Source organism: Aythya marila, assembly GCF_965140915.1.
Source record: "Aythya marila genome assembly, chromosome: 9".
Classification (NCBI taxonomy): Eukaryota; Metazoa; Chordata; class Aves; order Anseriformes; family Anatidae; genus Aythya; species Aythya marila.
Genome location: NC_139050.1, coordinates 3,804,485 through 3,832,461, shown reverse-complemented (window position 1 = coordinate 3,832,461; position 27,977 = coordinate 3,804,485). Strand labels below are relative to the sequence as shown.

The 27,977-nt window shown below is 38.8% G+C and overlaps 1 protein-coding gene across 1 annotated transcript in view; it reads right to left on the bottom strand.

Annotated features, from left to right (window-relative positions):
* Positions 1-27,977, bottom strand: part of COL4A4 (collagen type IV alpha 4 chain) — a 70,117-nt gene that overhangs the window by 2,268 nt on the left and 39,872 nt on the right. The window contains exons 25-46 of the mRNA XM_082767274.1: positions 27,579-27,762; positions 26,729-26,797; positions 25,587-25,691; positions 24,873-25,091; positions 24,006-24,167; positions 23,199-23,369; positions 22,077-22,220; positions 21,286-21,393; positions 20,856-21,034; positions 19,782-19,845; positions 18,473-18,547; positions 17,948-18,055; positions 17,508-17,615; positions 13,339-13,410; positions 12,456-12,584; positions 10,919-11,026; positions 9,934-10,089; positions 9,156-9,254; positions 7,809-7,940; positions 6,290-6,406; positions 2,002-2,190; positions 1-287 (exon numbers count right to left, since the gene is read on the bottom strand). Of these exons, the coding sequence (XP_082623400.1) occupies positions 1-287; positions 2,002-2,190; positions 6,290-6,406; positions 7,809-7,940; positions 9,156-9,254; positions 9,934-10,089; positions 10,919-11,026; positions 12,456-12,584; positions 13,339-13,410; positions 17,508-17,615; positions 17,948-18,055; positions 18,473-18,547; positions 19,782-19,845; positions 20,856-21,034; positions 21,286-21,393; positions 22,077-22,220; positions 23,199-23,369; positions 24,006-24,167; positions 24,873-25,091; positions 25,587-25,691; positions 26,729-26,797; positions 27,579-27,762 (2,985 nt within the window). The remainder of the gene's footprint in view (positions 288-2,001; positions 2,191-6,289; positions 6,407-7,808; positions 7,941-9,155; positions 9,255-9,933; positions 10,090-10,918; positions 11,027-12,455; positions 12,585-13,338; positions 13,411-17,507; positions 17,616-17,947; positions 18,056-18,472; positions 18,548-19,781; positions 19,846-20,855; positions 21,035-21,285; positions 21,394-22,076; positions 22,221-23,198; positions 23,370-24,005; positions 24,168-24,872; positions 25,092-25,586; positions 25,692-26,728; positions 26,798-27,578; positions 27,763-27,977) is intronic.

The following is a 27,977-nucleotide window of genomic DNA, read 5'->3' as shown; positions in this document are numbered from 1 at the left end:
CATCAAAAAAGAATATCCTATCCAAAGACTTCTCCAGTTCATGGGGCAGGGAGGAATTGACTGATCTTGGCTGTGAACTGCTACTGCTTGGGCTGGGGCCTCACATACAGCACACCTGCTTATGTAGGGTTCTATTTCTTCTTCAGAGAGTGGCGTCATTGGTAAAGGAGCAGCACTTGACAACCAGTAAGACTTATCATTTCGGCTGGCATAGTAACAAACTTGGTTGATATTACAGTAGGCGAAGGGCATAGTATTAAATACAGGAAGACAAGATCCTGCTAGACCTGAAAATAATAATAATAGAATTACTTCACTTCTTTCCAGGTCAAGTTGAAAATAATCTTGTAGCTTATGTTGCTACGGAACTACAGGCCTTGACAAGAGTTACCTAATTCCTGTATCTTAAAGCTCCCAGGTTCCTTACACAAATGGCTAGCTATATTGTAAGCAATTCTTTTTTTTTTTTTTTTTTTTTTTTTTTTTTTTAACCAATCAATGCCTTAATTTGACCAATAATGTTTAGTGGTGTCACAATCCAGTATTTAAGCATGATGCAGCTTGTCACTACAGGTAACAGTTATCATAACGAATATCCTAGCTATGCCAATGCTGAAAAATAAATTAGGCATGAGGTGGTGGCTGGTTTAAAAGATTATCTATTTACAAGCTCATTAGAAGCAGTGAAAAACCACATGCCAACTCCAATAAATAGAAGGTTTTGTAAAGTATGACAAACCCCTGCTACCAGTGCATGAAGCTGAAATCTTAGCAGCTGTTCCTACTGCATTCCAGAAAGGTTTCGCAGACTCTGAGTAAAATAAACGGACTGAGAGCCACTCCTGCACTCCTCATCAGAGAGACATCAGTGGGAACTGAGAAGTGACTCCTGTTTACTTCAGAAGTGAAGTTCTTCCTCCAAAATTGAATTAAGAGAAGTTTCATAATGACCTATTTAGTTAACAACAATAATCATTTCATGTATGATCTGCCCTGAACTTTGGGCATGATGCATTATTTCTGCAATGCTCCTAAACCTTGAAGTGATCTTTAAGGACAGGTAACATAGAAAAGTCAATTTAATATTTTATTTTTTTTATCAGTGATAATATTCCATACCAGTAATAATATGGGATCTGGAGTAGCCTGAATAAGGAAAATGCCTGCAAAAACAATACAATGGTCACAGAGATCATGGACTTCTATTTTATTTGGCTCTTATTTTCACTGTTGTTATAAGGCATTCCATTACCACGTGTGGTTATCCTGGGGAATGCCAAACACATGCTAGTGAAAATATTTCAGAATGACACTGCTGTACTAAAAATGTTTTTTCTTATTCTTTTGAAAACTTTTATTGTCAAGCTAATTAGGTCCTTGATCTTTCCTCCTAGTAGATTTCTCTGCCTCTTGCATAAGAAGATGACAATTCAGGAAATCACTTCTATGCAAACTGAAGCCAATCAGTTTTTCAGGCTGCAAGCCAGGCAACTTATTATAGACTGTTAACTCTAGTCAGAATTGTATATGTAGAAGAAATAATCCAAGACACCAGGAGGAGTTATCTTTGGGAAAAACTCTTTTTCCAAAAGCAAAGGAAGAAAAAAATAGATTTTTACACTCAAAAGCACATCATTCTGCTGTATATGATGCAAAATTTTATTTGTAAAGCTTATTTCTGCCATCCAGCCATCTAACCTATGCAGCTATTTTTTCCAAGATACAGTAAAGGGGAGCAAGATGCTCCATGGAGTTATTTCAAAGTGCCAAATGGGATTCCTGATCAAAGAGAATCTCCAGTGAGTTCAAAGACAGCCCCATATGACTAGCCATGGTGTGTGAAGCAAACAAATGCTAATTTTGGAAATCAGTTTTCAGTCTATAGCAAATAAGTGATTGGTGATTACTTACCGTGCTACATTTGACTTGTCTTTAATTGTGTAGATCACACCACATTAGACCTTGACCAGAGGGCAATTACAATTATACTGCAATACATACCAAGATCTTGATTGTGAGCTTTTTCTTGTCCTTCCAGGTACAGCAGGCTATAGCCTGTCCATAACTTTGGCATTCCCTGTGGACAGGGTGGTTCTCTGTCTGACTGACTGTGAAGGACAAGCAAGAATCCACTTGAAGATCTCACATGAGGGCCTGGTGGTCCTGGGATACCAGTCTGGCCAGGTGGACCTTAGAGTACATACGAAAAAAGGTAAAAATAAATTTGCTTGTATGAACACATAGCTGGTGGGAACGTTTATCTTTTACTGTATTTCAGTGTTCAACAAGGGGGGTTCTGACTGAATCTAATGCAACTTTAGAGGTTGTCATTGGCGATAAAGACACTGATAGATTCACGTTATCTTTCTTATTGGAGAGAAATTAATTAAATTGCCGCTGAATGCTTCACAGCTGGCTTTTCTATTGTGCCTCTGTCCAGTGCTGCATGGATATTCATCCATTAAGAAATAATCTGAGGTGGGCAATGATTTCCCAGACTTACAGGGATGACTTTGGACTGAATTTGAATCCCTGCAGTAACAGTCAATGCCTTTTTCACGGTAAACCAATAGATTATTCAATGGCAGCCACAGCTGAAATACAGTTTTAATTACTCAGACAATTGCACCTTTAGTCTTGACTCAGAATTGCCTTCCTGTTGATATATGGCATTTAAGTTGATGTGTGATTAATTGCTTTTCTGATTGATTGTGGCTGCAGAGAGAAATTTTCTTTCAGAGGCATTTTTGTGTCATGGTATCAGTCACAAATGTCACAATCAGTGCTTGAACTGAGAGGGGAAAGAAGTGTCATGGTATCTCAGGCTAGAGGTGAATGCATCCAACTGAGGGAGCAGGGAGAACTTAGTCTATGCACCTTGCACATCTCCCCTCAGATAAGTCCTGTGATTAGGTAGGTAGCTGTAGGAATAGCACTGACAGGAAATCAAATTCCTGCTGATTTGCCACTCTTGCTGAGTTCTTTGAAGGTTTTCTGTTGAGGGATTTTTTGAAACAGCAAAAATCCCATGGCAAACCAAGCTACCAGGGCAACTATGAGAAGTTCCCATGACAGTGTTCCCACATTGCCCAATTGAGGAATTCAGAAAAATATTGTTACCAGCAGCTGGCTTCAAGGACAAGGTCTATGTGACTGCTAATCACAAGGGGGTTGTTTTCTTGCAGGTGGGGTTGTTTTCTTGTAGTTGTTTGTCTGAGTGCTTTTGACCAATAATCTTGTGTGAAACACTGTCCGCCCCTGTTAAGTTCACTATAAAAGTTAGGCTATTCGGGCAATAAAATGGAGCATGATCTGACTCTACTGGTGTCTGTCGTGCTTTTGGCCGTGATTCTTGCAACATATGGCACCCAAACAGGCTGAGACCCACACAGGCAGAGGGATCGCAGCGGCGCCGGGACATCAGAGCGGCGCTGGGAGACCCGAGGCACACGGCAAGCCTACCACTGCACGGAGAGAGCACTGACTGACGCTGCAGGGCTACGGCCAACTATGAGAGACAAGGACAGACCTGGCGGACGCCGGAACACCTGAGAGACATTGAGAAACTCTAAGCACCGACCCAGACAAAGGAAAATGCGGGGAATTGAAGTAATTGCGGTGCGATGCGGGACATCCGAGATCGAGTTGCTACGGGAGACCAGAGGCGTCAGTGGACACCGGCAGCCGACCCACACCGTGTGGCGAGTCGGCACAGAGCAGAGGGGCAGAGATCAGGACCCTGCAGCCTGTCTGACACAACTACGGAGGCAGCGGCAGCAGGCGCCGGGGAAGGCAGCACCTTGCTTTTTAGTACTAGTAAGGTTCCCGATCCTCCGTGCTGGGGCCCCGTAGCGGTTACGCGAGGGAAAGAGGCCATTTCGCCAGAGGGAGATCGAGCTACGGAAGAATTAAGTGAAGGGAAGGAAGAACGTGTCAGTGGGCAAGAACATAGTAAGGTTAGGGATAAGGAAGATTAAAGAGGGGAGAGAAGGATAGTGGGGAGAGTTAATTGGCAGAGGATCATGGGCAAAGCTGTGGAGGATAAACAATTAGGAGCATTTACAGACATATGTCAGGATCCCATGGCGTACCAGGGAAACATGCAAGGGAGTCATAGTATGCTTAATTGGAAGCTGTTGTCTCAATTACGTAGTACAGTCAATGAGTCAGGATTGCATAGCGAACCTACGAAGCAAATGTTGAATTATATCTGGGAAGGGACGCTACTATGCCCCGAAGATATTAAGGTGATAATGAGAATGATAATGACCCAGTCGCAGTTGTTGTTATGGCAAGCCCATTGGCAGAGGCATTGCGAAATCTCAGCGCAGCGACCGAGGGACCCTAACAATCCGTTACGCGAAGTTGCTGTAGAACAGCTTATGGGGGCAGGCATGTTTGTTACCATTAATGCTCAGCTCGAGTTAGGTCCGGAATGTTGCCTTGAGTCCATGAGAACAGCTTGAGCGGCCATGGAGAATGTTAAAACCACTCCAACGGCCCCCTCTTACATGGCTATGAAGCAAGGCAGGGACGAGCCCTTTGCAGGGTTTATTGATCGGGTAACTGCTGCCATAGATCAAGCAGATGTCCCGGAGTGGATGAAGGCTGCTTTATTGCGACAGTGTGTTATGGAAAATACAAATTTGGCTACAAAGGCTATTATATTGACACTGCCTGGGGACACCACTGTTGAACAAATGTTAGAAAGAATGAGAAGGATTCCGGTAGGGCCCCAAGCTATGTTAGTAGAGGCGGTACGCGAGTTAGGGAAAGATATTCTACAAGCACAGCAGCAAGCCTTTGGAGCTCTAGCCCCACTGCAGACAGAAGATAGGCGACCTCGAGCTCCATCTCAACAAGGAATTCGATGCTTCCGGTGTGGAAAGGAGAGACACCATCGCTGTGACTGTCAAGCAGGACAGGTGTGGTGTGAAAACACCACAAGTCGGCGAACCACAATACCGTGGCATGCAACCGCTCGGGAAACGGCAGACCAAGCGCACCGAGTCGCCGCGCTACAACAACAGTGGTGGCTCCAGCCCAAGTGGAGGGGAATGCTTTGGCTCCGATGGGACAGCGGCCACCAGCAGCAGCGTCCCGCAACAACCCGTTCCAGACAGTGCCCTGCAGCCAGCCACAAGAGGGAGCCTCGGCTTGGACTTGGCAACAGCAATAGACGTGACCATAATAGATCAGAAGCCTGTTAAAATTCCCTCTACTGCTATGGGACCCTTAATGATTAATAAGAGACCCCACGGTGCTTTATTAATAGGACATTCGTCAAGTGGAATTAAGGGACTCTTTATATTACCTGGAGTTATTGATGCTGATTACAAAGGGACAATATCGATAGTGGTGCAGACGCTATTTCCACCATTGCGTGGCTTAAGGGTCTATTGCAAAGTGTTTTCATGCTCTTGATTATAGTAGTTGTAGCATTATTATGTTTAAGCTGTGTTATGTCATGTATTCGACGGCTGATGAAAAAAACCTTTGGCCAAGTACTGTTCGTACAAAAAGAAAAAGGGGGAATTGTTGGGAAATGGCACAAAGGGCGTGGACAGGAGTCTGCGAAACAATTCTTCAACCAGAGCTTGTTTTAAGCAACCAGGAGTAGACCTCAGTTATGCTAACTGGAGCGTGGGAAAGTACCGAGAGGAGTGGAAAAGTACCAAGCAACAAGGTCAGAGTGTCCTTGAGATAAAGAGGAACTGTGTACAGAGAAGTAGCTAGGAAACAGTGAGGAAGCTGTAACTGCAAGTTAACTGCAAGTAGGAGGGATTTGTAAAATGTAACTTTTAGGCTTAGCGAATCAGCAAGTGACTAGTAGGCATAATTATAATCATCTGTATAAATATGTGCTATCCGGACAATAAAGTTGAACTGTGCTTTATCACTCACATTGAGTTGGCTGCATTTGTTCCTTAAGCCGCAAACTGACAGACAAGGTCTATGTGACTGCTAATCACAAGGGGGTTGTTTTCTTGCAGGTGGGGTTGTTTTCTTGTAGTTGTTTGTCTGAGTGCTTTTGACCAATAATCTTGTGTGAAACACTGTCCGCCCCTGTTAAGTTCACTATAAAAGTTAGGCTATTCAGGCAATAAAATGGAGCATGATCTGACTCTACTGGTGTCTGTCGTGCTTTCGGCTGTGCTTCCTGCAACAGTTTTCTGAATTGGAGCCATCACTACCCAAAAACATCAGGGAAGTTATTTTCAAAATGAAGAAGTTTCTGCTTATTCCATCCCAGGGTGGTAAACGGGAAGGAAAAAGCAACCATTCCTACCTTGTGGTCCAGTGTATCCTTGCTCTCCTACATGCCCTTGGTCACCTGGTGGTCCAGGTGCCCCAGGTAAACCATCTTGACCTGGCAGTCCACAGGACCCTTCTTCACCTTTTCTTCCTAGATAAATGTAAAATATGCACTTCATATGGCTGTATTTAATGTTTACATATTGTCTAAGCACACACAGGCATGCAAAGGGCCCATCAGCAGAACCGACACCACCAAGAAACAACACTCAAGGAACAGAGAGGAGCAGAACTGCCTTGTGGTGGAATTCTCTTTACAGCTGACTCGCCTGGTGAATGCAGCAGTAGCTTGGAGGTGGGTGTTCAATAACAGCAACTGCTGATAAGGTTTTTTGTTCTCTCTGTGAAATTTTGTGTGATTTACAGTTGAAATCAAGCCATTGACAAACATTATAATGACAAGCCTCTTGCAGAACTGCAGTATCTGTACCATGTAATGTGCTACAACTCATCCTGTGGCAGGCCTTCATGTTTTAGGACTCAATTCCACTAAGTCTTTAAATTTACTGAACTTACAGTGAAGCACTGCATGTATTAAAGTATTTACAGAACAGAGAGGGACAGCTGATTTGGACTACATCCTGTGGGAAAGGATAAAGGCATTTTAGGTTCTTTATAGCCTCACCTTTTTATATTCCTCACATATCCAAACATTTATATACATTAGCAGGTAATGCTAATGAAGTGTTATCATGACAGTAACAGATATCTCATACGGGGTGCACAGATAGGGATGGTTCTGCTCACTGGCTACTTTAAACACAATCTGAATTACACTTGCCAGATACTGTTATACAAAGTATAGTCAACACAATAAACTTTACTGAGTAAGAAACGTCTAAAACCATAGAAGGGTTTCACTGTCTGAACTGACAACACTTTGATGATATGCTACGCTGTTTTTCTGAAGATGGCGACTTTTTTGCATTCATCAGCACCTGCATTACCCTTGTTTTCATCTATCAGAAGGATTTTTCAGTTGTCAGTCTTTCATTACTTCTTTCTGTGATCTTTGGACAGTTATATTTTGCTACAATTTTTCATATTCTAACGGAGACATAGCAGTTTCTGACTTCGGTATCTTTTTAGGACTTTCATAAAGCTATGCTAACCAATCTTCCAAATATAACCTGTCTGGGCCAAACCACCTGTTAATACTAAACCATGGAGAGCGTTTGAAGTGTTACTTTTTATTTGTTGGCAAAAAGAAAAACACCATCTGAAGAAGTTCTTTTTCTGAACTGTGCGTGATGCTTTTGCCCTCCCTGGCCTAGGAAAAGAGAATGTAGTGCAGGCAGGCTCAGGTAGCCTGGTTTAGCCATATTGGTCTATCACCCTCAGCATTAACCAGCACACTACATACTTCTGGGGACCATTAATTTAAGGGGAAGTGACGACAGGGTAAAAGACAGAGAAGAAACAGACACCAACCCTTTGCAATTCCTTGTCTAAATGGCCAAAATAGACATCCAAGACTTCAAAAGCAAGCTTACCTTGGGGTCCAGGATGACCTATTGGCCCTGATAATCCTATAGAGCCATCATCTCCTCTTTGTCCCGCTTCCCCGGGAGGTCCTGGAATTGTAGGGCATGAGTCATCTCTTCTTCCTGGTTCACCAGGGTCACCTGTTGTATGTAATACGAAAGTAAATTAGATTAAAATAGTAACAACAACAACAAAAATGGGTAATAGCTCCCATGTGAAAACTAAACATATATGTTAGTTGTTTCTGGTATTCAAGCGTATACTTTAATATTTCAAAACCTCGAGTTATTGAGTTTCACTGCTTTTAATTTTACTCTTGGTCTTTAAGAACAGCATTTAACAGCATGGCAAGCATGTGTTAGCAAGCATATGCTAGCTGGCATGCTTCAAATATTTGGTGTACAGTTTCTGTTTTAATGTGCCCCAAATTGATTTAAGTTAAAGCATAAAGTCTACCCAACTTTAGCTCCAACACCTTAGCAGATGTGAAGATTTACAGTACTTTGCCTCTGCTGTGGCTGTAAAACCTCAACAAGCAGGCCAAGGGAAAAGAGCTAACTCTTCTAACCCACAATGCCCATTTAAAACGATAATGAAGAATTGCCACTCATGTTGAAAGTTACCAGGAGCTATTGGCTATTTATATTTTTTGAGAAAAATCAGAATCACGTCAGTCAGATTAAGAGCTCAGTGTCTGTACTAACCCAGGATAGGATTAAAGCTTTTATCAACTTTTTGGTTAGAAATTATCTGGTGTGGCAACAGCAATAGAAGTGATAAATTGAAATAAAGATATTCTGCATGTCTAATTGACATCTTAGCACGGGACTTCATATCAGTGTAGCATTATTATGATATTGGTCTGCTTGGAAGCACTAGCTATTTATGTGAAAAATCGCTTAGCACTATGTTGTTGTGGCATTATCTGTTATTCCTAACAGCCAAGCCAAGACTACCTTCTAATAAGAGCATAATACATCTATACATAAGGAAGACCAGATGAACAATAATCAATAGTCATCAACTTACCAATGAAACCTGATGTGAAAAATGGACAGTAGATTGCAGCCATTGTGGTGTAAGAGGAAACACGTTTCAGACATAGAAATTAGAGTAAAGAATCAAATGAGAACTAAAATCAATTATGTGAGGTGATAAATATATAAACTACATATGTGAGTATATAAATACATAGTTCACAAATCCTTACACAACTCAAATGAGAAATCGATTTAGATTTTTTCTGTTTGCTTGAATTGTTTGTATGCAAGTAAACATTAGTAAGATAGATTTACACGTATACACAAATATCATCATTACAGTTGAATGATAATGAGCAATAAACTCATAAGTACCTGTGGGACCTTTAGGACCAGGTTTCCCTTGAAAACCTTGGTCTCCTGGGTGTCCTACAGCACCAGGTGGACCCTGTGGGCCATGGATTCCCATAGGACCTGGAAAGAAAACAATTATACAATTGCACAGTTGCATTCCAAGAAGGTGAACACATAAATAAGATGAAGTCTGACTGCTTGAGTAACAAAAAAAAAATATGCTTGAAACAGCTAAACTCTGTTGTCTTGCAAAAAGAAGTGCATCTTTTTCACATCTCTTCTTAGTCTTGAACTGAATTAAAAAATGACTTTTCTTTTTGCAGAGATCAGAATCGATTTGTGTAGGCAGGGCTACTGTCCAGTGTGGAGGAAGCAGCATTCAGATCCCTGCTTTCAAACTGAGGAATCTGTTGAAAGCTGCAAACTACTGATATGGGGCAGATATGAGACACCTACTTCAAATACATCTGCAGCTTCCATGGTTCCTCAAGACCACTGTAGACAGGATGAGGTTTACTTTATCTAGAATAATCACATTATAATTTTACTTCAGAATCTCAGGTTGGTCTGGTACTCTTCCAATATTTGTTGGAAGCAGTACATACAAACCTGGCTACTCTGACCTTCTTCTGCAGCCCTGTTGTATCTGTAAGTAAGAAGACAGAGCTAAGAAATATCTATTGTACCCTTTCCATCAGGCTACAGCAGACTGTCCAACAGCAATCCCCTGTGCATGAGGCTCAGTTGCACAAGGCTGGGCCTAAGTGCATGTACTAGTTAAAAACATCTCTGATCATACCCTTTGGGCCTTCTCTTCCTTGGTTCCCTGGAGGACCTCTGGCTCCTTGTTGCCCTCGCTGCCCAGAAATGCCTGGTGCCCCTTGAATACCAGTGTCGCCTGGATCTCCTTGCACAAAGATGGTTTCTCCAGGAGGACCAGGATTCCCAGGCTGACCTACAGTAAAAAATAATAATTTTTAAAAAAGCTCTTAATGCACAAATAATAAACATCTAAAAATAGTAACGTTCCATTAAAATCTATCATTTTTTTCTGCTGGGACATAGGACAACCCTTGCATGTTTTTGGATATATTATCATTAGCTTTTCTCTAAGGCACTGTAAAGAAAGCATAATATGAATAGCTCCCAAAATGTGTAGATTCTGTGCAAACAAAAGGTGGCAAGCTGTTACCTGCACTGAGACAGTGTTTCTCTGTTTATTATAGTGTTGCTTACCCTTCCACCCCTATTATTAGTCTTTGGTCTGGGTAAGGAATAGGTCAGAAAAACTAAAAAAAAAAACACCTCCATTTGAGGACCAGCCTCTACAGAAAGAGGAACTAAGGTCTATATAAATCCTTACAAAAGGGTTGCCAGTTTTAGCTTTCTCAGGGCTATGTTTTAATTGGAAAGCTTTTTGTGGGTTTACAAACAATGGCAGGTCTATGGACAATGTGTTTTATGCTTTCTGCTAGCTAGAAAAGTCAGTAATCTTTTTTTTGTTTGTTTGTTTTTTGTGGAAATCAAAGACCTGCTTCAGCAACAGGACTTGTACAGAATTACCATATAGGCCAGAAAAAAGTGTATCTGGAGATGCATGAATTTATCCTTGTTCTGGTGATCTATCTATCCAGTGTTCACTTCTGTTTATTTACTGCAGGATTGATTGGTTTGTTTCCCATCTGCTTTTAAATGTTGCTCCACAGGCAGCAAACCTACCTGACTTCTAACAGCCTCAGGGATTTTTTAAATGAACAAAATTGATTTTTTTTCTTTTTATATACCTCTGATGCCATCTAAACCAGGTGGTCCTTGATCACCTGGAAGTCCGGGAGGGGCACTACTGGGAGATCTTCCCATAGGTCCAGCAGGTCCAACAGGCCCTCTTATACCTAAGGGATCACATTAAAATAAACATAAGCAAAAACAGTAAGTGTGTTTTTCTTAAAGATAAGTTACTAACCAAAAGAATGATGACATAGTGTCATGGACAGAGGATAATGTATGCTCTCACTTGTCTACTGAATGTACCAGTGATTGGGAAGACAATATATATGTGAAAATATTTATCTTCTCAAAACTTTCTATTAAATCTACTTAAACTAAAGAATGCATCATTATACATCAACACATTGCCACAAATAAACTCTTGAGTTCTAGCAATCAAAGAAACGGTAAAAATTTAAGGCAATAGAGGTCTAGAAAATTATTTAGCCTGAGGCAGGATAAGTAGCCACAGACTATTCCTAAGAAAAGTGAGCTCAGTCATTTCCTAAAAACCTTAGTGAACAAGATGAACTTTATAGCCTTAAATGTATTTTTTTGACGTGTAATCTGGATTTTTGCAAATTAAGACATTTGCAAAATGTCTTACATGTGACAGGCAAGAAAAGTTATCGGTTACCATCCTCTGCGTAACATTTCTGAATACTGGAAGGCATTTAGCATGTGTTGCACTCTGCTGCCTTCTCTTTTCTAAAGAAAACAAATCTAGTTTCTTTCGGCTTGTTCCAACTCCACCCATCCATTTACTCTCTAGTGAGTTCTCCCTAAACTGTCACAGCTGGACACACAGTATGCCATGGGAGGTCTTGACCATCTAATCTCAAGCAACGTTAGTACATCTTGGAATAAAACTTTTTTTTTTCTCAACCACATCATTCAGTTCACAAACGAGTAGCTGATTGAATTGAGAAAACTGCATTCATCTTAAAATAATTCACTTCACCAGAGTTCATCTCAGCTAGATTTTTTTTTTTTTCCCTGTTATGTGACTCTGTAGCAAGGTTTAATAGAGTAAAACTAATGTTGTTTCTAATCACAGAATTGCTGGGGCTGGAATAGGCTTCTGGAAACTTTCTAGTCCAACTCCCTCCTTAGAGCAGGGTCAGCTAGAACAGCTTACACAGACTGCATCCAACTGGGTTTTGAATATGTCTCTCACAATTTTTTCCTATTTCTGTGCAATTCCTACATCACCAAGGCTCTTGAATAATCTTAGCAGACTTGTGATATAGTTCCATCTTGCATTTACATTGGAATAGTTGATTTACTGTATTTCTGCGATTACCAGCTTCACTGTACTCTTTCTTTAGGTACTTTTTTCCCAAGAGGCAACTCCACCTAGCAGTTCCCTGAGTGTCCAAGTCATTTTCTATTCCCATTCTTTCTTCTCCGGTAACATAAATGTTTGCAATAGGAATGATGTCAGTGAACGAATCTCCTGTGCATATATTCATGTTGATACTAACCTGGGGAAGAGCCTTTATGAACTTTACTTCAGTTCTGCAGAGCATCACCAAGGAAAAAACCCTTTCTTACCTGGGAATCCTGGAAATCCCCTTTCTCCAGGGGCGCCTGGAATGGAAATACCGGGCCATCCAGGTTTACCTCTGTCACCTTTCGGTCCAAGTTCTCCTGAGTATCCTGGGCGCCCTGTTTCACTTTGACCTATAAAGGAAAAAAATTATGTACATAATGTCTAGAGTGAGTACAAATACAGATTTGCAGGATAGAAATGCCAGCTGTAGATGTTCCTCCTTACAAGGGTTGCCTAGCACTGTTTTCTTTTGGATTTCTCTTGGGAGCTGGATACAGTTTTGTTGAGTACAGCCCTTAGTCATCTCTTTTGAAGAAAGTTATCTCTGCTTTAAGGCTGTTCTTCAGGGTTTATTTTATACAGTGTCATTATTACCTATAATTTGAAATGTAAACTGATTGCAGGGTCCTAAATTTACTTTTCTATCAGTACAAATTTTTAACTTCTTGATAGATGGTGAGCACTCTGTTTTTTAAATACTGCTTCAAAAGCACCTTTTGAAAGCTGCAAATAGATCAGCATAAGTGAAAAGCTGATTCCTCTGAAGTTTGCACTACAAATCCCATTGACTTTAATGGGGCTGTAAAAAACAAACAAACAAACAAACAAACAAAAAAACACCTCCTGCACCGAACATTTTCATTGTATAAATAGCCTTGAAATGTTCCAGCAAAACTATATGAGTAATGGAAGTTTTAAAGGTTTCTTCACAAATAACTACAGGTTTGTCATTAGGCACACTTTAGATTCTGTTTGAAAGGTTAGTTTGAGCCTTAATGATCTCTTCTGGGCAAGGCAAATATCAAAATAATATGCATTATTCCTTGTGCATTTAGTCATTCAAGAATGTATTTTCTGTTCCTCAAGGCAGTTTCTATTCTTTACCTGGAGCTCCTGCAGAACCTTTTTGACCTTTTAGTCCATCCAAGCCATCCAGTCCAGGCAGTCCAGGAAGACCTAAGAGGTATTGCAGGCATGAATGAGTGCCAAAATGATTCTTGAAAGTTGCAATTAAAAATGATGCATTTTTTGTTGAGAATGCACTGTGGATCAAGGCAGGACATTTGCTGAGTTTGATTCCTATTGGTAACTGAAGAGGTCACATTGCACCTGGGTGCTGCCATCTTGAAAAGGAAAACCTGAAAATGGCAATCATAATACAGTTTTGTTTCAAAGTAACCAGAAAATGCACACTTTAAACCTTTAGGTACTTCTACATTGCAGCTAGCAGCAGGAAGCTCACTGTGGGCTGATTTACTCTATGCTGAACCTCGTGGTTGTGGCTGGAGTACTACTGCTGCCTGTGATTACCTAGTCCAACATTAGTCATCTTATCACTGCATAGCCCTGTAATAACCTACAGACTAGAATGAAGATCTACATAAAATTACTGGAAAAACAGAACTTCGTTACATTTTCTTTACATGAAGATAAATGTAAATGCAATTTAATCTAGCTGCACTAGAAAGAAGCAAATTTTTCACCTGTGTTCTTATTTTTCCTGGTCCTGCAGATTTCATGAAGGAAACCATGCTGTTTTGCATCATACTGCTACAAAAATTCTTCAGCTCAACAGCAGAAAGTCTTTGAAAATACAGAATTAGACATCTGTAAGGTTGATCTTGACATGTTATAGCATATAGCAGCTTTGTTGCTAACAATGTTCACTTAGATGACCAGATCAAAAACTACTGTTTGTGCTAGTTGAAAATAATTTTTGCTTTATCATCTGAGCTTTTTTTTATTTTTTTTTTTCAATTTTCAAAAATCTACCTCCGTTTTTCCTTATCTTTTAGAACTAATCTGAGATTATTTTTTTTGCAGTAGTTATTTGCCTGGTTTATTACAAATATTCCAGAACTGAGTCAAAAAGTCCGATTAAAAATCCTCTCTCAGCCTGATTATGATGGTTTTGTTTCTTGAGAAATAAATGAATTATGTTATGGTGCTCCTGTCCAGGCAAAACCAGAATTCAGCATTCAGCTACAATTTAAAACTGGAGCAATCACAAATTACAAAATGCAGGGTGAAATCAATTGTATTTTTATGGTTTCTATCTTAAAAGTGCTGAATGCTGCAATCTTTTTTAGTGTTTTCTCATACTTTGCTTTTTGTATAAAAATGGGAAGGCAAGGTGGGGGCTCTATCAGTTGGATGTTTGCCAGGGAAATGAGAATGCAATATTTGGATCTGTTACTCATGCTAAGGCTGCACCTGGTGATAGGACCAGATTTGACAAAACTGATGGGTCACTTGGCAACAGGTTACAAAGATTTCAGACAGAGGAATAGAGTTATGGCATTGTGACATTTCTCCTGCCAGAGTGGGACAGACTAGAGCGGATAGTGATCTGCAAGAAATGGAACAACACTGACAATGCTTGCTCTTGTTCTTTTTCTACCTTTGCTGCTTATCTCTAATCTCCTTCTTCTGCCAGTTCCTCTCCCTATGATGTAGATTTCCCAGTATTTTTCTCCACAGTTCAGAATTATTTCTCTTTTTCCCTGTCTAGCCATTTCCTAGAATAGAAGATGTAGGTTCTCTGTTTCAGTTCCTGTGCTCGATCCCAGCATGTCCTGCAGCATCAAAGTCTGCTGTTTACCCAGAGCATAAATCATAGACGAATTTATTGCTGTACTGTGCACATATGAATGGAAATATTTTTCTCATTTTTTCTAAACCGGTCAAATTTGGCAGGGATGAACTGCCATAGGAACACTAACAGGAATGCCCTTCATCAAATGGTTCACCTGCCAAATTTAAACATCCTTAGTTCAAAGATGGGGTCTCCTGAGAAAGGACAAATAAAAGTTCACTAAGGTTCTTTAATAAATAATAAATATAAATCTTGGAGCTTTATTCTCAGAAAAAGTGCCAAATTATTTTTGTTAAAATATAACAAAGGAATTGCATCCAAATCAGCCAAAAAACAACAACAACAAATTAAACAAACAAACAAAAACAGCCAACAGCAAACACTGGTCTGGGAAAATTTAAATCCAAAAGGTTGCTTGAAAACCCATAACACATTGATAATATACTCTGTAATACCCTTTTATAGTATGGGATACTACTAACCCAACCTGTAGTATCTTCTGTGCCCTTAATTCACTGCTCTTAAGTTTCTTAAGTTTCAGTCCTGCTTTCTGTAGCCAGCTTGTCTTGAAAATATTCCCATTTTCAAATTTATGTGAGAGCTGCATGCCAATCCAGGGAACTTAACAGTGGTATTTTAAAATGATTATGAAATACTAACAACATTTGGCATCCTGTCCACCATTTAAAACTTTTTTGATCTTTAGCTTATTCAGTCAAGATTGATGGCTTGGTTTACTTGCTTTCCAGGGAATTTCTGACACCTTTGCCAACAATCCATTATAATATCAGCACTTGTATTTCTAGATTTTTGGATTGCTCTAGTCCCATACTTCTAGGTACAGCTGAATTGGCTGACCTACGTATGAACCACTATTCTGCATTTTACAGCCCAATTCAGCTTTTACTCACACAAGTAATTATGCCGATGTTCTTAATATTACTTGCTTCATGAGGGATTACTCACACAAGTAAGACTTGCCAGACTGAGCCCTTAACTAGTAAAACTGTCTCTGTAACAAAGAAAATGTGATTATGCTTCGGTTAAAAGCCCTTTAACTACATTTTTTAATCTAAAAGTTCTTCAGAAACGAGACATTTAATGTAAATTAGAAGCAATTAGACTAACAAGGCTGTGTCCTTAACAAGGAACAGCCAATTAACCATTTCACATCTAATGGTAGCTACGTTATTTATTAAAAACAGCATATGATATATTCTCCAGTAGAACTGGAATACTAATTCCATTCAGTTTTCATTACTGAGTATAATTTCAAGGTTGTTAACCTTCTTTTAAACTTGGCTGGTAATATATAGGATCCTAAGGCAGGCAAGCCACTTGGTCTCTAATGAATTTCTATTTGGAACAGAACTTTTCCCTCTGCAGCACATGTGTTAATTTGTTATGTTTCCTTCGCGGGACTTGGGATAACTTCTGTGTAATAGAGAAGTGTCTGACCACTCATGGCAAGATGGAACGAGTCCATCTTTTTACTAAGAAGTTTTCAGCAGACAAATTTTTCTCTCTCAATTTAGACATCCTTGTCATTGCAGATTTCTGCCTTTGTTAAAGAAAATACTGTTTGCAACAATGAAATGTTCTCTTGCAAATTATGCACCAGCAAGCAGTCTGTCACAACAGTTTAAAGCAACACCCTTTACTTTCTGCAAGTAATCTGAAACTTCCATTTTTCATTTAAATTTTCAGTATTTTTTAAGAAACCTTCTCAATTTATCCTTAGTCTGAATTTGAAGTGAATCTGTTGTCCTCCCTAGCCATTTTTCATGGTCACATTTATTACTTTACTATGGTATCTGTATATCCATCATTAATATTCTTCTTTGCCCAGGATCTGGTTATGAAGCTCATTATTGCAGAGAGGGCATACAAATTTCGTAGTTGATTATCTTTCTTTATAAAACATTATTGTAACTTATGATTTCAATATTAACTTTTACTATAATCAGAATGACATACTGGCTTCCAACAACTATACAGATGAGCTGCTGTTCAATCCAAATGTAACAATTGTTATGAAAACTATAATTTAGGATTTTGGTGAAATATTCCTACATAAAATCCACCATATATATATTTATTTATTTATTTTTAGAAAATCAAAACAAAACAAGTTATCTTATGATCACAGTTTGTTGTGGATGAAACTGTCCACAGCATTCTGTTGTTTTTGTAGAGGAACAGTGGCACTCCATGGTGAAAAGGTAGAACACAGTGTAATTGAAGTTAAAGTGAAACATCTGAATTAATGCAAACTCCTTCTCCTTTCCTTAACTTCTGCTATCAGTTACATTAGGAGAGCCAGAATCTGTTTCTTTCTTCTTCTTGACTCATTTTGGATCATAGTCCAATTTTGTGAGGTAGCATTTGTTATTTTTTATATGGTATTAATATATGGTGATGTCACATTACCAGTAGAACTACACCGTATGCTGTTTACCTTTCCTGCCCTGCGATCCAGCTAATCCTTGCAATCCTGGAGGTCCCGAAAGTCCTTGTTTCCCTTTTTCTCCAGGTTCTCCTGGCAATCCTGGAGGACCTGGAGCTCCTGAGAATGGAGGAAAAAAAATCCTTGACTATGCACATCCATTGAACAGTTATTTATTTATTTTTTTTTCCCTACACAATTTAGCACACTATATTATTCAGAGGTACCTGGAAGCATATGGGACTGCCTGAAGAACTGATGTATCTGCTGTCAAACTCTGAGCTAGCTTTACTGCCACTGTCTACAAATACTGAAATAGCTTTCAGTACAAGCCTTATACAACCTCTCCTTTCTATAGCCTTCTCAACAGAGGTGCCTCCTCAGCTGTGTTTTCCTGATGCCTACCCCTTTTGAGCTATTAGATCACACTAATTTTAAAACTTTGACGTTACCTGGAAATCCAGGTATTCCTGGGTATCCAGACTCGCCCTTGGATCCTAGTCTTCCAGGTTGTCCTTGGATACCTGCTGAACCCTTCTCTCCAGGTAACCCACAGAATCCTTTAAAAATATATATAAAATATAAAAGTTCAGTAAGATTTTTCTGTAAGTGTTTGTTTTTGTTTTTGTTTTGTTTTGTTTTCAAATACTGCAGGCCCTTGCATCTATTTATTAGCAATGAATTACAGTGATGTCTCTGATGATATCTGAAAGAGCAGAAATGGCTAGCAAGAGATAGACAAGACAGGTATTCTGGGAGGTCTTGGGGTGTTCTCCAGTGCTGTACTAGACAATACTAGTCTCTATCTCTTACGTTTGTGCTAGCCATATTGCACACTGTGATGCCACTCCAATCCCAGGGCTTCTAACTGTGCAAAATACAACTCAATGCCTACAGAAAATAGAGCTCCCTCTCCACTAACAAAGCTTACAGAAAATTCCTTAGGTCCATTTTTTTCTTTAATCAGACGGAATTACCTGTTAATCCTGGGTCTCCAGGAGGCCCTTTTTGACCACGTATACCAAGCAGAAGAGTTGGGTCACCTCTCTTGCCTGTTAAGGTACAGTGACTTTCATTTGATACAAGTATTATTTTCATCCATGAATACAAAGCTGGACAGTTTTTTAATATCTGATAATTTAGTCATAGATATAACAACTATAAAAGGGAATGAGAGAACACAAAAATACTTTGGCACATGAAAATTAGCAGACAGCTCATCCTATCATGAAGTACTAACTCAGCTCGTATTTAATATGATTCCAGTCAATATTCATGTAAATTTCCCACTAAGGAGAAAAGAAGGGGGAGGAAAATTTTCCAATACTGACAGCATATACTGAATATGAAAGATATTGCATAAATTCCCTATGATACTTTATTAAACACAAAGAGCTCCTTACATAGGTTTGTTAGAATTTGCACAGTCAGTACAGCATGAGTCCATTTACTCAGTAAAGACCTTTTAGGGACTAGCTGGGGACTTTAAGCCAGCACAGAAACTTCTGTTTGCCCTGAAAGTCCTTTTTATCAGAGAGTCGATAATTGCAAGTGATTTTGTCTTATATTCTCTGTACAGACCTTTGTTCTTTGCTTTTTTTTTTTTTTTTTTGGGGGGTGGGGGGTGGGGAATATATTCCCTGGCTGAGAAGGTGTTGAATATTTGAAGAAATGGAAACTGTAGCTGAGAAAAAGCACCATTTTGTATTTTGTTGAAATATTAAAAAAAATCTAAGTATTATAAATTTGTCAGAGTAATCTCTACCTACACAAAAAATACAGATACAAAACTTCATCTTGTAAGCAGAATAACTTTGCTTACACGGGTACAACCTTTGCCTGATTTTTGTTACTTTCAGATGTTACAGGAATTAACAATCATAGCCTAAATTGTTGGAAAATAAGTGATGTAAAAGTAACAATAAATCCTGCTGTACTATTTTAAAAACTACCTATCTGCATAATACCATAAATAATTGTATTTTCTCTCATTTTGTTTAACTGGTTTTACAGATATGTAAGTTTGTACTTGTTTGGTTTTTTTTTTTTTGGAGTTTTGAAACTCCATGAAATCTGATAGTTTTATCTTCTAAATTAATAAAAATTTTGTTATAAATGTATTAAAATGCAAATTTTGCCTTCATGTCAGACTTGTTTGTAATGCTATTCATGTTTGAATTATGTTCACTTCTGTCCTGTTTTCTAATGTCTAGTGAGTACTCTCCATATATGAAAGCATATATAACATAACACTATGGCTCTTTACAAAAGCACGTTTATATGAACCTTTAGATCCTTTTGGGCCAGTCAATCCTGGGTTTCCAGGCATTCCTGGTAAGCCGACATCACCCTGATAAACAGCAAAAATATATATATATTGATTTATGATATTCATAATAGGAATGATCTGTAAGAACATTTGGTTCTCATATGCTAGTAAACAGACCAGAAATCAATACAAAAAGCAAAACTGTATCTTTAGCTCAACAGAAAAGCATTTTGTCTTTGCTGCATCAAACACTGACCATTAATACTTCCAAGAAACTCTAGATTAGAATTGCTAATAATTTTGAATGTGTTTATGCTAACACTTGGCTTGAACATCTTGAATTCCTCACAGATGGCTTGAGTTATTTGAATTAAAAGGTACCACAACAGCATACCAAATATTACTGAGTTTTACCCCCAATTTTACTATAAATATTAATGAGAAATATGTTGTGACGTTACAGTAAAAATGTAAAGATTTCTCTATTTTTCTTTTAAATAATGACCTATGATCAGCAAAGAAGATTCTTTCTTCAAAGAAATATAACACAGAACAAGCTAAGCAAAGATATGTCCCTGCACCAAAAATGAACTGTGATTTGTTTCATGTAATCTCATTGCCTATCTACCTAATGCAGAAGCTAGTGAAGAATGTAACCTCATACCCATATGGGACATGTGTTTTTGTATATTCATTCTGGAGCTATATGGCTTCTCTGGTTTCTGTTTGGTGCAAGCTGTCTGTATGGGCACAGGTCTTTTTTTTTTTTTCCTTGTCTGTTGGTTTGGCAGCTCCTCATAGCATGATATGAAGAAGAAGCCATATTAACTTCAGTCTTGTGCTGTTCTAATTAGTGAAGTATAGCCTGAACTTCCACCAAGTGGCAGCATAACAAAATCACAACATGCTGCTGGGAGAGAGGCCCTTTGTTGACCCTGACTATAGCTTCTGCCAAAATGTAATTGAAGCATCGACAGTCTCCTCTCAGGAGGAGCATCTATTGGGTAAGTACAATACAGGCATCCATCGTATTTCTTGGAGTTGGTAAAGATGTAACTGTAATTTCTGTGGCACTGTTACTTTCAATTTACCTGGTCACCTGGTTGTCCTTGGAATCCTGTCATTCCTTTGAAGCCCTTTGGTCCTGGGAAACCCCGTAATCCTGGAAACCCCATCAGTCCAGTGTCACCATGGTCACCTGGCAGTCCTGGGACACCATTCTTCCCTGGAAATCCTGGGGCACCTCTGAAACCTATATTGCCTTTTTCACCTGAAGTTAATTGCAGAACAAGATAATGACCAATATGGTCAAACAATTATTTGACCCTTATCTTGAATATGGCTATGCTTTCACACTTCATGTATTGCCTTAGTAATTGCTCAAAGAAACTAGTTTCCTACCTTAAGAATCTATAAACACAATAAGGTAGCTGGATATTACTGCAGCTATCAATCCAAACACACCATTTATTATGAAATCAGATGAATGTGTGTGTGCACAGCTTTATTTTATGAACGTACCTCTTTCACCTCTAAATCCATTCTCACCAGGAAAGCCTGGCTCTCCCTTTTGTCCTTTCTCAAGCCGAATGTTAATGGAGCCACTGTCTCCTGGACGTCCTCTTTCACCTTTGAACCAAACATATGGAATGTAAGTAAATCCTTATAAATGACACATCCTGAAAATTAATTTTTACTGAGGACTTCTCTACCAGAGGAAGCCTTGAAATACTAATACAGATACCAGTTGTTTGAGAAGACTCACTGCTAGCAAAATTCATTTTCTTTTGCTTGCTTTTTAGTTAATTCAGGAGTAACTCAGCTGATATTAAATCAGAATTACTTCCTGTTTGTCTGGAATAAGGAAGTTAGCAATTTTACTTTCCAGTCTACACTGTATTGTCCGTGACTGAATACACCTTGGAAATGGTTATTCTCTTTTCCATACTAATGTTCATAAATATGACTTCTTGTATGTTTTAGATAGATTGAACACAGACAATATGACAGAAAACTTTAAAAATCTGGTTTCTCATATGTACAGGACAAAATTCAGGGTTTGTTTGAATGAGTGATTCTTATGTGTGTTTTGATTTACAGTGGTAAATGTATCCACTGATCTCTATGCCATTAATTTTTCTTTCGTTTTCGTTATGCATTCATAAAGGACAAGAGCTGGATTTAGTATCTCTGAAAACAAGTGAATATATGCTTATACCAAGCAGAAAATGTAAATCTATACCAAACATAGTCTTAACAAAACTAATCATAGAAATAAATAAAAGTACAGAGTGAAGCAGATTTTTACAAACCTTTCATTCCAATATCCCCACATTCTCCACTAGGCCCAGATAGACCCATTTTTCCTTCTTCACCTTTAACACCAGAGATTCCCATTGGGCCTTGTGTTCCTGGGAGTCCTAGGAATCCTTGGGGTCCTTGGATCCCTTTGCTTCCTGGTAATATTAAATGCTTTATTGACACACTCAGTCTGCTATGCTGTTGCTGTCAAATTCTAAAGAAGAGTATAAAGCAAAAGGTAGGAGGCTTACAAGGACTCGTAAGGAAATCATCATAGCTAGAGAGCCAATACTTGAAGCATGGCTTCATGCCAAGGTCAAACTTGTCTTGAAATCTAGATTGCCTTGAAGCAAACATCTCCTCCTCCTGTAGCACCCCCTCTCCCCCATAAATTAACGCTATTCTTATTACTAAAGCAGCTAACTCTCAAGATAATTGATGCTGCAGGTTGGAAGTTTTATGTTTTTTCCTTTTCTTTTAATTTTCAGTAACATTTAGCCTTAGTTTAAATCTAAGCAAACCCTGTAATCTACACCCAGCTAACTGGGTTACTCCAGCCTTAGTGCACCTCAACTTTTGGACCAGCCATTTTCCTGTGAATGGTAAAGGACATATGATCTAAAATGAATGTAAATGCCCACTTCCAATGTTATTTTCATATCTAAGTGCTTTTTTAAGTTTTGTGGCACAATTTCTCACATTTTCAGAAGTACTAGACATAATGTGAATCCATTTCTTCACTTACTCATCAGCATACATTCTAGATACAGAATACAATTACAGACTGCATCAGTAAAGGAAATAGCCTGCAGGTAATAAAAAGTATCTTGCTCTTATAACAACAAACTATTACAAATAGTTAGTAAATAATACACTGAAAAGTGTCAGTGTTGTAAAACAACCAGTGCACCAGCATGCATCAAGGTGTATCAACCTCTTTCCATCCCTTTGCTTTTATTATAAGAGAAAGAACAAAGGATTCTATTGTTCCTGATTCTGCCTTGCTGCAGGATCTTATTCTAGAAGCTGGAAAGGGAGGAGAGTGCAAAGTATTTCCTAGCTTTAAAAACTAAAAATAGCTCCCTGTACAAGAGATGCTACAGACGAGATGTTTTGCGGGATGTTTAACATACCTGTTTGTCCTGGGAAGCCAGGTGGTCCGTTATTACCTGGAAGTCCTGGAAGTCCTCGGGAGCCTGGAGGACCTGGGGGGCCCCGTGAGCCAGGAGAGCCCTTGAGACCTTTGATTCCAGGTGGCCCAGCTAGGCCCCTATCTCCCTTCTGACCCTTAAAGCCTGGTAAGCCTGAAAAGAACAGTTTTTATTCTATGTATATAAACGTTGGAAAAGGATTCAGCAATTGTATCTAAAAAGTAGAAAGTGATAAATATCATCAAACATAGCAAAATTACTTGGAAACTTTGCCACCATGTTCAGTCCTGCCTCTGTCTAGATTTTCCTTTGGAATATTTTGTTTTCTTATATTTCTTTAGTCGGAGATGTATCAGTAGAAGTTCCCTGTGAAAAATCCCAACTTTTCATTGCTAAGTACTTTTAATATACATGTCTACTAACTCTTCTGAAGTAACATTTCAGCTTAAGAATAAGGAAGATAAAATTATCACAGCAATGCCAGGAATTCAATTAAGTTACACAGGACAACAGAGTACAAGCTAATTAACTCTTCTCTTTATTACTTTACAGTAAACACATTATGATTTGGTCCGTTAAGGATCAGTATTTATGGGAAGGGATGGAGAGTTGGAAGAAATCTGAGTTGAACATATTATACATTCCCTAAGTTATAGGAAATGTACAAAATACACCTCTACTAATGAGCAACCCCCATGGAAGTATTTGTCATACTAGCCACAAAAACCACATGGTTAAATCTGCTAGAAAAGACATGCAAAGCTTAGACCTGTGAGGGATGCTATGTACCTTGAGGGCCTGGCAGGCCTATGACACCTCTGAGTCCTGGTGGCCCTGGTAATCCCATGTCACACAGTGGACCAGGGAAGCCTGGACAGCCTGGTGCTCCTATATTGCCTTCTGGGCCTCTAAAACCTTTAGCACCTGGAAATCCTGGAGTACCAGGCTGCCCTGGAAACAAACAAACAAACAAAAAAAAAACATTGTAAAATCTTCCCCTTAAACTTCTCACTATCATTCAGAATTCCTAACTCCAATTTTGAAATTATATGTTCAGTAATTGGAATATCTCACTTATCCTACAACTTTTACATACTTTGTGAAAACTGATCTTTTTTGCAATTTAGAATTGGCTGTTGTGGAGAGCTTCCTTCTTTAAAGAACAATTATTCAGCTCTAACCTATAGGTGAGGAGGGCTTATATTGTACAATATAATATTGTTCAGGATTATATTGCATAATTCTGGGCAAAGAATTTCACCTCTCTTTCCCTGCATGTTCTCCCACCTTTAGCCTGTCTTTCTAGATTTGAGTAAGCAATTTGAGGCAGGGACCATCTTTGTGTCTGTAGACCAAAGTAAGAGACCCTAAGCACAGATGGCCTGTAAGCAGAAAGTAACAGCAGTAACAATAGGAAGCTACACTGTTACTGCACAGACTGGGGAAAGGCATCTTCCTCCTCCTGCAGTTCAGATCTCCTCAGTGGCTGATCAACCTTAACTGTGACAATGTGAATGTAAAAATATCCAATACCCTACATAGTCACCATTATGCAGACAGGATGCAGACAAGAGTAGGTTTAAATGTTATCACCAGTAACCTCACTCAGACTTTCTCCTTTGACTATGCAGAAATGCTTCATAAAATTTTTTGTACCTTGAAGCCCAGGAATGCCTGGATCACCCCTTGCTCCTTGTGCACCAGGTGGTCCTGGCAGTCCCCTATTGCCTGGGATTCCTGGAGGACCATATGTAGTATCACCTGGAACACCTTTCTGACCATCTGGGCCAGGTGGACCTGGAGCACCATTTTTACCATTAATGGTGGATCCTCTTTCACCTTCCTCACCAGGATCACCAGCTTTGCCTCGGAAGCCTGTTGGTATGATATCAAAAGTTGTTTTTTTTTTTTTCAAAAACTGTGGAATATTAAAATGCAAATTTAACTAGAATTACATTATCAGTTTGCAAAGAAAAATATTATACAGAAAATTTCAGACTTTTCATTTACAGCTAATAATACATGAAGAAAGAAGAAGATAATTATTCCTGTGGGAAGTGACTGTGATTTTTTCTAGGGCAGCATCTATCTTGTGTGTTGTCATTTTTGTTCAATTCCTTTATTAAAATTATACTAGTTACTCTCAGTTTTCTGTGAAAATTTATAACACCAAATTTATTTCCTCCCTATACAATGAACTTCAGGTCACTGCAGTACCTGCTAGAAGAAACGACAGACGCTGGTAAAGATTGCTCTTCTATTAGGTTTGGTTGAAATATAATTCTATTCCACCACAGTAGCTACTTTACCCTGTATATATGCATTACAGCTTGACCAGCATGTCCCCTGGACTGAGAAAAGCAAATTCACCTTCTGGCCCAGGGATTCCAGCTCCTGGTCTGCCTTGCTGGCCTTTTTGCCCATCAAAGCCATTTGGTCCAGGACGACCAGGCAGTCCTTTTAAACCCTTTGGTCCTGGAAACAGAAAGGAAAGAAGTCAAAACCCAACAGAGCTCTAAAATTTGTGACCTAAGGAAACAACATTTCATCTTTATTCCCTGCAGATTCATGTACTCTGAAGACAAGTAAACTCATACACTTCTATCATTTTAGACAAGATCCAACACCCAAGTCACAACCAAATCTATGGCTGCTGTTTTTTCTAAATGGAGTTGTACCCTAATCCATAAACAGCAGACTGCAAATCACCAGAGTAAATTAGGAAAAAAACATCTGTAATATTTTAATGTTAGAGGATAGCAACCTAGTTATTGACAAATTACTGGTAATTTGTCAAATATTAGTAACCTAGTAATTTGTAAATTTACAAATTTGCAAAATTAGTAACCTAGTAATTTGATAAAATTACAGTTGTCAAATCACATTCTTCTGTGCTATCTGCTTCTGGAATCATGCAGTTGAACTCAATACGCTAACCTCTGTTCTCTCATGTCTGTATGGAATTTAGCTACCACTCACAATACTGATATCGAGGAGCTGTGTAATACCACATTGAAGGGACAACTTGAAAATCCATTTGTTCTGATCATGATTTTCTGTGGTATTTCACATGTTTCAGAGGTGATCAAAGCAATATCTGGACAGTTTCTGAATGGGTTCTTTGAATTTAAGTTAAGTTGAACAAGGGAAGTAGTAAGTATTGAGATTTTAGGGCTCACTTGCAATTTGCCATGTACAATATTATCTTAGAAATTACAGACTTGCCATATCTTTTGCCAGGCACGCCCTTTTTTCCTCCTTATCATACCATCATGTAGCCATTTCTATGGAGGCAATCTGCACACATTTTGATCACGCAAATTGCAGCTGTCTAGCTCTTGGTTGTAAAAGATTATTAAATTCCTGTGCATTTGCTGTTTTACATTTTGAGACATCTATCTGTTGAAAAAACAGAATGCTTAGTGTACCTTTTTAGTATAGCTTCTTTTTTTAATTAGCAATTAAAACTCTGTTTTGATTAAAAACAAAAATTCCCTCATTTGTAAACATACCTTGAACACCTTTAAAACCTGGGGGACCTGGGTTTCCAGGGGATGGTGATACAATACAGACAGTCTCACCTGAAGCAAGAGGGACAAAGAAATAGGTCTATCTGATTTTAGAATAAATAGTCTGAACATTTACTATAATATTTCTGTGGAAATAACCAGCCAGATACGTAAAGAGAAAGGTCTGTTTACGTCTATAGTTATTTCCACATTATTTAAGGTTTGATGAGAATCTTAAAATGTGTTTCTCTTGCCACTTATTTTGTACAGAATTTTGGTAATGACTCAAGTTGATGTAATACAGTTGCATTCTATAAAGACAAAGATTTTTTGTGTCTGTGTTGGCAGAAATTTGTCTTTACAATAGAGTCTGTTAAAAAAAAAAAAGAAATGGTATTTTCATCTCAGTTCTATGTACGTTTCTGATTTATACGTATTGACTATCAGTGAAAATATCTTTCTTTGGTAGGGAATTTTTGTAAACAAACAAACAAAAAGACCATGCCTTAAGTATTAGTTGCCTTTTCCTGCTCCTTCAGCAAAAAAGCATTGCCCTGCAAATCCTTATACACAGGAGTAGTCTTCACTCCAGCAATTAATTCCTCTGGTAGTGTGCAAGTAACACAATGTAGGTTCAAGGCCCCTTGAGATTCATATAGTCACCAGTGTGCGCTGCTAAATGCTGACAGTTTTGTACCTTTCAGTAGCCATGCTTCATGGGACCACTGAGCTTGCCAAAATTGATTTTTACTACAAATGAATAACACTGTATAGAATACATATGAAGCTGTAATGGATGCTATCAAACATGCTTTTTCATTGCTTGGCTTTTAAAGTAAATATTCAAAATTACCTTTCTGACCCTTTAGACCAGGCGGCCCAACGCTACCAGTATCACCAAAGTCTCCAGGGCTACCTCTGACTCCAGGAGGGCCAGGAATCCCCAAACCTGGCAATCCTATTGGTCCTTTTACTCCAGGGAGTCCTGGGACTCCAGGGATTCCTTTATCACCTGGCACTGGTATTCCAGAATCACCCTAAAAGTAATAAACTGTTAATAAGAAATAGCATGACCTGATTCCTTTCCTCTCTTTGATTATCAAAAGCCACATTAGAAAATTAACTGGAGAAACTCTGGTCTTCATGTAACTATATGGGTGACGTTATTAGTTTTAAATATTCAAAGGCAATAGGAACAGAGGGCAGATTTTGTTTCTTCCTGATCCCATAATATTGACACAGTATATGCAGA